Source organism: Vitis riparia, chromosome 7 (assembly GCF_004353265.1).
Source record: "Vitis riparia cultivar Riparia Gloire de Montpellier isolate 1030 chromosome 7, EGFV_Vit.rip_1.0, whole genome shotgun sequence".
In the NCBI taxonomy this organism is placed as follows: Eukaryota; Viridiplantae; Streptophyta; class Magnoliopsida; order Vitales; family Vitaceae; genus Vitis; species Vitis riparia.
The window spans coordinates 7614485-7623884 of record NC_048437.1 but is presented as its reverse complement, the minus strand read 5'-3'; the positions used below and the strand labels follow the sequence as shown (position 1 = coordinate 7623884).

At 33.4% G+C, this 9400-nt stretch overlaps 1 protein-coding gene across 4 annotated transcripts; it reads left to right on the top strand.

Annotated features, from left to right (window-relative positions):
* The first annotated feature begins 1151 nt into the window (after positions 1 to 1151).
* LOC117918508 (2-hydroxy-6-oxononadienedioate/2-hydroxy-6-oxononatrienedioate hydrolase-like) lies at positions 1152 to 5181 on the top strand. 4 transcript variants are annotated; one of them, XR_004651875.1, is made up of 5 exons: positions 1152 to 2065; positions 3816 to 3908; positions 4204 to 4271; positions 4514 to 4748; positions 5006 to 5181. XR_004651875.1 is itself a non-coding variant. In XM_034835230.1 (5 exons), exons 2-5 carry the CDS (start codon positions 1442 to 1444, stop codon positions 4671 to 4673), a joined length of 945 nt encoding a protein of 314 aa, XP_034691121.1. In that variant the 5' UTR covers positions 1152 to 1318; positions 1403 to 1441; the 3' UTR covers positions 4674 to 4993. The 4 variants fall into 4 exon arrangements, 3 of the variants coding, with proteins under 3 accessions (XP_034691121.1, XP_034691119.1, XP_034691118.1); XM_034835230.1 differs by lacking the exon at positions 5006 to 5181 and having other exon boundaries at positions 1152 to 1318; positions 1403 to 2065; positions 4514 to 4993; XM_034835228.1 differs by lacking the exon at positions 5006 to 5181 and having other exon boundaries at positions 1152 to 1318; positions 1398 to 2065; positions 4514 to 4993.
* Positions 5182 to 9400: the final 4219 nt, after the last annotated feature.

Sequence of the window (9400 nt, the reverse complement as noted above, 5' to 3'; positions counted from 1 at the left end):
TACGATTTTCTAAAAAAAAAAAAAAAAAAAACTTCAAAAATTCATTTTTTCATTCCCTACAAATAATATACTTATACAACAATGTATATATATATATATATATATATATATATATATATATATATATATATATATATATATATATATATATATATATATATTATTTACTAAATTTAATATATATAAATAATTGTAATTATTAAGATATTTATCAACAATAATATTTATAAAATATAAATTGTGTTTAACATTCCATGTTTAAAAAATTTATATTAAATTAGATATTGAATTAAAAAATATTTTTTTCTTAACCTTCAAATTTTTCGTTAAATTAATGCAATTAATTATAATTAATAAAAATAATTTAATTTGATATTATTTTTTATTTATAAGATAAATAATATTTATCTATTATTTTTTGTTTCTTTCATTTTGGAATTTAAAAAGAAATTATTATCAATTTTATGTGAAAAATTAGTTTATAAAAAACAAACTTATTATTAATTTATTAAATAATTATAAGATTTTTGAAGTTTTTTTTTTGAAAAAATCTTATTTCTCACTTCTTTTTTTTTTTTTAGAAAATTTCTCAGTTTTTTTTTTAGAAAATCTTATCATTAAGAGATGATTTATTATTTTTTGGTTTTGGTTTTTTTTTCTTTCTCTTTTTAGGTGAAAATCATTTGTCCACTTTTTTTCAATTTTTTTTTCTCCAAAAAATCATCTTTTGAAAAAACGATTTTTCACTTTCTACATTTTCTTTTTGAAAAATTTGATAATTTCACACCTTTTATAATTTTTTTTAAAAAAAAATCGTGTCTTGATTTCTCATTTTTTTCAAAACATATTTTCCCCCTTATTTTTTTCTAAAAAATCGTCGACTATCTTAGCTAGACAATTTTTTTTGTATAATTTTTAAAAAGAAAATAAATCATCTTTTAAAAAGATAATTTAAAAAATAATTTTTTTTTTCTACGATAGATTTAAAATTATTTTTTCTATTACCATAGTTTTTGAATTATTTCGTACTCTTTTCAAAAATCCCACCGGACGGATCGGCGACCTAAACCGGAATAAAAGTCCGGCGAATTAAATGCAAATAAATATAGAATAAGATATGGGCTATAAACTGGAGAGATTGGGGGGCGGCTATGAGCCTGCGAGTGTGGGAAGTCCTAGATTCTTGGTTGCGTACGGAGGTTTTCCCGCCTGCCAATCACTAATTTTCGGTTTTGCTTTGGTCGTTGGATGAAGCCGCTTCTCTTCTTCTTCTTTTCCTGATTGTTGCTCCACTGGGAGAATCGAGCAATAAAAAAAGGTCCCACCGTGCATTCTATTTTTATTTTTTATGTTCGTTAGGACCTCGCGAATTTTCTTATTCCTTCGTCTATTTTCAGACCAGCCAATAGAGGGTGAATTCTGGAGATTTTGTTAATTCGGAATGGCCAAGTGTTTCAGCTTCACAGCAACCAGAGACTGGTGTTTCCGCTTGTCCTTCTCCAACGCCGGCCTCCGATCGACGACGAGCGATCTGGGGGACGGCACGGTCATGCATTGTTGGATACCGAAAGCACGCAAAGAGAACAAACCAAACCTACTCCTCATCCACGGAATGGGAGCCAACGCAATGTGGCAATGGGCAGATTTCATACGCCCTCTCATAGCGCGGTTCAATGTTTACGTCCCAGACCTAGTATTCTTTGGCGACTCGTACACGACTCGGCCGGAAAGGTCAGAGTCGTTCCAGGCTCAGTGCGTGATGAGGATGATAGAAGGCCACGGAGTGAGTAGAATGAACGTGGTTGGGATCAGTTATGGAGGATTTGTTGCCTACAGAATTGCGGAACAGTTTCCGGCGGCGGTGGAGAGGTCGGTACTGTGCTGCGCAGGAGTGTGTTTGGAGGAGAAGGACATGGAAGCAGGCATGTTTCAGGTTTCGAGTGTGGAGGACGCCGCGAGCATCTTGCTGCCGCAGACGCCGGAGAAGGTGAGGGAATTGATGCGCATTTCATTCGCCAAGCCGATCAACACCATGCCATCTTGTTTCCTCAACGATTTCATTGATGTAAGTATCCTTAACTTGCAACGCCCATGATTCTTTTATCATGATTCTGATCTGTTGGGAACATGTGTTTGTTGATCTTAGAATTGTTATTGTTGGTTGATAAAGTTGTTTCCGTAGTCAAATTTATCGCTTGGAAAAATGTTAGTGTTCCCAAAAGTCTCCTTAGATGCAACAAATTTGATTCAGCGATAGCAGATTTTGAAAATAATAAGTGATGGTTTTAATATGAAATGCAAAAGAAAAGAAATATCACATCAAATTTGCGGAAATCATGAAGTTTGCTTCTCGAGAAAAATAACTATGCTCTGTTTGTTTAAGTTATGAAAAATCAGGAACACCGACTGAAATGGTTCATATTCATACGAGAAACGGGAAACACCAGCTGAATGGATTTGTAAATGTGAAATGCAGGTTAGTCAGGTGCTATTTCTGGTAGGGTTACCCATCTCTCTCTTACTCTTTACTTAGGATTCTAATGCTTGATGTTGCCCATTGGTGATGTAAATCAATGGGAAATTTTTGTTTTCTTTCTCTTGGGATCATTTTTATATTTAATTGCGTGGATGGGAGATATATTAGGCAATGAGGGAAGAAGTGGTGAAAAGGTTTGATCAAACCGAAACTTTAAAACATAGTAAAACTGATGCCTATTTCTTATGTTCCCGTACCTTGATTTTTAGGTTCTGATAGCCATATCAAGCATAAAAGAGGCTTTAATCATCTAGAAGTGAATTACATATGTTTGTTGAAGAAAATTACTCTCATTCAAACAGGTCAATTTCAAGGAAGGTACTGCAAACTCATAAACCAGATCCTTTTGATATTCTGTATTGGATTGCAGAAAGGGAGAAAGGGATACCTTGCTTGATGAAAAAGAAAAGGAGGATGCTTTTTGAAGAAGTTGAATGTTTGTACAGATGGAGAAATAGCGGCACTTCGATCTAATCATGCTTGTTCCGATGCTCACTTCCAAAGAACATTTTTACATCAATACTAGGACCAATCAGTTTTACATCTTTCAAGGGAATCAATGCCCTTATGCACACTCAAGAGTATGGATATGAAATTTATTCTAGAACTATACAAGTTACATGAAATCATTTTTTTGTAAATTTTACAAATAAGCTAGATTCTACTATTTGAGATCTGATAGCTGTACAAGGGAGTAAAAATGAGACAACTATGGCTTTCAAAAAGTTGAATTTGATTTGAGTGAGTGTGATTGGTTTAGCACAAGTTCAAGACTTGTGAAACATCAAGAAGATAGGAAGGTTCTTGAAGGGCACAGAGAAAACTTCTGAACATGATCTGGCTGCTGGCCAAAACAGTCAAGTGTAGGGATTGCTGATTGGAAAAAGGAAAGAAAAAGATTACCTTTTCGATCAAACATTTGGAATTTGATAGGACAGATATCAGGTCTCTCTCTTGTTTTGCCTTTCTTTTTTATCACCACTTGACTGTAATCTTCAAAAAAATTTCCTCAATTATTCCTGGAAGCATGGCAATTGCAAGTGTTTCATGGCATATCATTAAGGTTGTTAGGAGTGCATCTTGAGTCTATAGTAACTCATTTAAATGTTAATTTTTCTGTTATTTCGGTGCATTTCTTTTCCTCCAACGCTATTTATCCTGGTGATCATATGTTATCATGATGTCAATGCATGATATTACTCATTTGATGATCTGTGGAAGTGTAATCCATATATTATTTTGCCTGAACTTGCCTTTTGGAATTTCATTGCATAAGCAGGTCATGTGTACAGAACACCTTCAAGAGAGAAGAGAATTGATCATGGCATTACATAAAGATAGAAAACTCTCGAATCTTCCTAAGATAACGCAGGTTGGTGTCTATATTCTGTTTTTGTAGTGATCAACAATTCTTCATAAATCCTCTCATGTTCAATGATTTTATTTTCCTCAGTTTTCTGCACCTTATGAACTTGAATACTGAGAAAAGAATTGGTGCAATAGACTCTGACTCATAATGGTTGCATTAAGGCTTTGTTGGGTCGAGTTTCAATACAGCTTGTCACAATCAGCATATTTTCTCCAGCTCTTTCTAGAATGCAGGTTTGACCCCTGTTTTTTCATTTCCCTAAGCATTTTCTAAAGGCTATGCTTTATTCTTGATGCAGACCACATTAATAATATGGGGAGAACTAGACCGGGTATTCCCACTGGAATTGGCACACAGATTAAAAAGGTGAATCTGAAGGGCTAGTAAAATAACATTTTCTTGCATTCTAGTTTTCATATATGCTGTACTTTTTTGCCCCATAAGATGTGAAGTAGAAGTAATAAAAGAAAATATATTCCATATCTTGTGAAATGGAAATCCCTTGTCACATTTTAATATTCCGTCATGTTCTTGGTGACCAGGTGATTTTGAACCTCTTCTAAACCATATGATTGGCTTCAAATTTGAGTATTGAATTCTGTTTGCAGGCATATTGGTGAGAATGCGGAGCTGGTAATCATAAAGAATGCAGGACATGCAATCAATGCTGAGAAGCCCAAAGAGTTGTGCAAGTACCTGAAGTCATTTCTCATCGATCCTCTTCCTCCTCAAAATGGAAAGAGTAGCAATGGCAACAAGACAGATTGAAAAGCTTCAGAGGAAAATTAGACAGCTCAGGAGCTGCTCGACATATTCAACTTGCCTACATTTTATGGGATTAAGGTGGATATTTTGCACATGGCTTGTATTTAAAGTTTGTGGCGACTGATTAGAAGAATACAGAAATGTTAAAAGCTATAGTTCCTGTCAAATTTGATTTAAGGGATTGGCAGGTGGAAACCTGCAAATTTTGAGAAACTATTCTCTATGCCCTGAATACATTGAAGCCCCTCTCCTATTTTATGTGGATTCATTTGTAATAGTCAAATATAATATATAAGATCAGTTGCATTGACTTATTTTTCCCATTGGATGTGCAGATTGGCTTCTGAAAATGGAGTACTGGAACACCTCTCTCCCTTAACCCCTGCTCGATAAGTGAATAACATTGAAACTGAATTTTAGCCTTCTGTCTGTGTAACTTGTTAAGTAGTGAGAAACAGCTATTACTTAGCTCAAAAAAAAGGGAAAGAGTAACGTTAAAGGGTGAGTTGAATTTGTTAATACTTGATGAGATGCGGACACCGTTGTTTTTGGTTGGCTAATCATGAAGTAGTGAAGGCGTTAGGCGAGGATTGAATCGAAAAAGTTATCATGAAGTAGGACCAAGGTCGAATCCATCACATCATAAACAATAAGTTATATATTATATAAATTTTTAAATAATTATAAGAAATTAGAATCATATATAATTAAAAAATTTAATCATATTTCAATTTTTATATTTGATGTATTAAATTAAATGATGAAGAGAAATATAAATATATTAATATTTTAAATTTTATTAAATAGAATATTTATAATATTTAAATATAAAGATATATTTAAAATGAAAAAAATTATAATATTTAATTTTATTTGCATGTCTTTTATATTTTATTATTTTGATATTATAAAAATAAATGTAAAAGTGTTTTATACTTTTATACAATAAAAATTTGAAAAAAAAAAAACTTTATTATATATTTTTATTTGTAAATATAATACAATGAAAAAGCCTCGATTAACTTCAATTTTTACATTTGAAAGTCTCAACTTAAGCTCTCTAACTTACAAAGTTTTTTTCTTCTCACTAACTAATCCTACTAAGAAAATGGATAAAAATATATATAGGGATTGTGGGGTATAAAAGGCATGCAAGAATCATTAAATTGTAAAACTAAAAACTTATTGGACTTATGACAAATGAGCCGGATAGGTTTCTGTGGACCCCGTATTTCGTGCTCATGCGTTTCTCACTCGATGGCGAGTTCGATTCTTATTTGAAAAATTGATTTTACTTATTGTTTGAAAATGATTTGGAGTCGCCACTTATTTTTGTTTTATTTTTAAAAGGGTAAACAAAATAAGAAAGAAAAACCCTAAGTGTGACTCCTTATTTTAGAAAAAGCGGTCTGCGAAAAACCGGATCGGGTTCGGGGGTCAGGTTACTTATCGGGAAGGTACAGTAAAGACCGTAGTACCCTTTTAAGTCCCTAAAGTCGGGTTTTTACTAATAAAATGAAACTGACATAGCAATTGACGAGTAAATCAATGAATATCCTGAATGATCATGCACACATAAAAGTCGAGACATGCATAGACAACGATTAGAGGAAAATGGGTACATACCTGGGTAACGAGCCACCATCCGCTTTTAATAAAGAGAGTTAGTGCACAATTTAGGAATAATCGCATGTATGTTAGAGAGTAGGGTAAATTAATCATGTATGATAATCAAAGCAAACAATCAGTCAATTAATCGATCAATCACATATGTGGGGCCCCCACCAAAGCCCGATTTATTTTGCATGAATTTATATCACAAATTCCATTATTTTGGAATTATGAAAATTGTCTTCATGCTTATTAAAAATTAAGATAAACATAAAATCATTTGAAAATAAAAGAAAATTTGTGAATTAAAAATATTTGAAAAAGTGGAGTGGAATTAAAACCGTTCGAGAGAAAACTGAATTTTTGAAATTTATTTGAAAATTAGAGTTTGTGAATTAAGTTTAAGAATTGGAATTTAGAAATTAAATTTAAAAGAAATTGGAATGTTGAAAATTATTTGAGAGTTTGGAACTATGAAAATTAAATTTAAAATATTAGAGTTTTAAAAAATTATCTTAAGACTAAAATTTTGAAAATGAAAATTTTGGCATCAAAGTTGAAGAAAACTAAGAAAATAATAACTAAAAAAAATGGGAATGGCTTAGCATGGGCAAACGTGTACATGCATGTCTTTTAAGGAATAAACAAATAAAAAGAACATTTCCATGTGGCAATACACCAAAGAAACACCACAAACCTATTTCCCATATTACAAAAATGCCATACAAACCCCCCATAAGCCTACTTTCCAATGCACATCTCTGTTTTTTTCTCCCTTCCTTTTCTCTCCTAAGCACTCCCTCAAGCTCTGCAGCTCCCCCCAAAAAATATCTTCTAACGGCAGCCCTCAAGACACTCCATGTGTCCAGCTTCCATTGGCCATCAAAACCACTAACTTGATTCTTTACTAGTCAATCTGAAAGAGACACGTGGCTCCTTGAGAGCCTTCCACCTGCAAAAAAAAAACTTACAGGAAATGTGATAAAACATGAGCCCCTAAATAGGGGTCTACAGCTTCTCATAGAGTGATATAGTTTCCTTAGGAAACGTTATTGTTTTGGTACAAAGTACATCAAAATGTTTTTTTGGATTATATATATATATATATATATATATATATATATATATATATATAAAGTTGAATCCTCTGGCTCATAGGTCCGACCGTCGGTTCAATTTCGGTTCAACCCTTGGTTGACTCAATTAGTTGGATCAAACCAGATCCGTGACTAGTAGATCCGATCGATCAAATCTGATTTTTAAAACCATGACTTTTGTGGTTAGTGCATTGCCACTTTTAAAACCATGCCTTTTGTGGTTAGTGCATTGCCACTTTTATTCGTTCCCCACCTTTTCCAAATCAAAAGCTCAACAGAATCCCATTAAAACTTGAAAGAAAATAAAATACAAAAATACAAAGCAGAATAAAACCAAAGAAGAAAAAGAGGGCTAGGTAGCATCGGCTCTAGGAGACTAGGAGTACATCTCTGCAGTCTGCTCAATGGTCAATACTCTATACACATCCTCGCTCAAGTTGGTATACCGATAGTCAGACTAGCCAAAACGCCCAACCAAGCCATCCCTGCAAAAATCAATAATTTACAAATTAAAATCACGCTCTAGGTGAGCATCAAACGCATGGCTTTACTTCAATTTCTACTTTGTAACTTCCGCCAAAGCTCTTTGTTTTCTTCCCCACCTAATGCAGCTGCCTTTATGCCCCTAGACAAACTCCTTTCTACTATCTTTAGCATCAGTATACAGTATACGTGGTTATCCCAAAAACCGCTGCCCACATTAAACTACTATATATAAAGTATAAATATTTAAATGACAACTCACAGATATTAGCCAATGAAAAAGTCAAGGCAAATAGCATGCGCCATGTCCCTAGTAAATTTACTGCATATTAATATTTATACAAAGGAAAAGAGTTTTCAAGAGTGAACTACATGTCTTGCTTGCAGTTGATATTAAAACTTTGTCCAAGTCATTTACTGGTTTTCTAATTGCCACTAACGCATCACAAATACCTTTGAACTCCCTTAGGTATTCATCAAGAGACCTTGTGCCTTTCTTCAATCCTCAATGTTTATTGGTCATATGTAACGCCCTTTTATTTGGTCATTAGTGGAAGCTTCTCTTCCAAAGAGTTTCAAATGTCATAGGCAATGTCCATTCCATCTAACAAAAGCATCACTTCTTTTGTCATAAGTCCAAGGAGCCAAGAGGTGAGTAACCATCATAGTGTGACCATACATGTATTGACTAATCGTTGGCCTCTTTCGTTTCAGGATCCATTATCTCCTTTGATGTATTTCTGCTTTCAGATAGATGATGAACTAGTTTGGGACTTCAAACAAGGAGGAGAACTTGTGAGCAATATAAAAGGAGGTTGGACTTATTCAATTTGATGACGACCAGGCTCGAGCACTGATGAAATGTCTAGATGCTAAGAGCGGTTTCTGGGTTCGCCGTGGATTGTTTTAAGTTAACCGATGCTAAGAGGGTGATTTTTATATATTTATTAATAAAATAAATAAATTTTAAAAATGAAATAATTAGAATTAATTTATTTAATGAACTTTAACATATTTATTATGTAGATATATCAACAAAAGAAAAGATGGCTTAGTGGTTACAAAAGAAAAGATTCGGCCTGGATCCGAATCTTGGCAATAACAGGCTAAAAACAATTGATGGAGGGCTTTGTGGTGGGCTGGGCGCACGCGAGAAATTGAAATGGAGGCTTTGTGGCGGGTTGGGCCGAAATTTTGCCAATAGCGACATTTTAAACCTTGGGAAGAACTGCACAAAAGACGAACAAAGAGAAATCCTCTGGTCAAGGAGCTTTGTCCCTACCTATTTCCACTTTTCCCAGAAATGTCTAACAAGATAAGGACAAATGCCCTCTCCAATGAAGCTACCACTAAACCACTGCATTGTAAACTGATACTAAAAATTCATGCACTCATTAGATGCATTTTTTTCAATGCTTTCAGAATTGGATGGATGATTGAATTGAAGAAGTTATCATGAAGTCGAATCGGTGATATCATAAATAATAATTTATATATTATATAAAATTTTAAATAATTATAAAAAATTAAAATTATATT

Coding starts and splice junctions, on each gene's coding strand:
- LOC117918508 (XM_034835230.1), top strand. CDS start 1,442: ATGGCCAAGTGTTTCAGCTTCACAGCAACCAGAGACTGGTGTTTCCGC. Junction 2,066..3,815: donor TCCTCAACGATTTCATTGAT/GTAAGTATCCTT, acceptor TTGCATAAGCAG/GTCATGTGTACAGAACACCT. Junction 4,272..4,513: donor TTGGCACACAGATTAAAAAG/GTGAATCTGAAG, acceptor TTCTGTTTGCAG/GCATATTGGTGAGAATGCGG.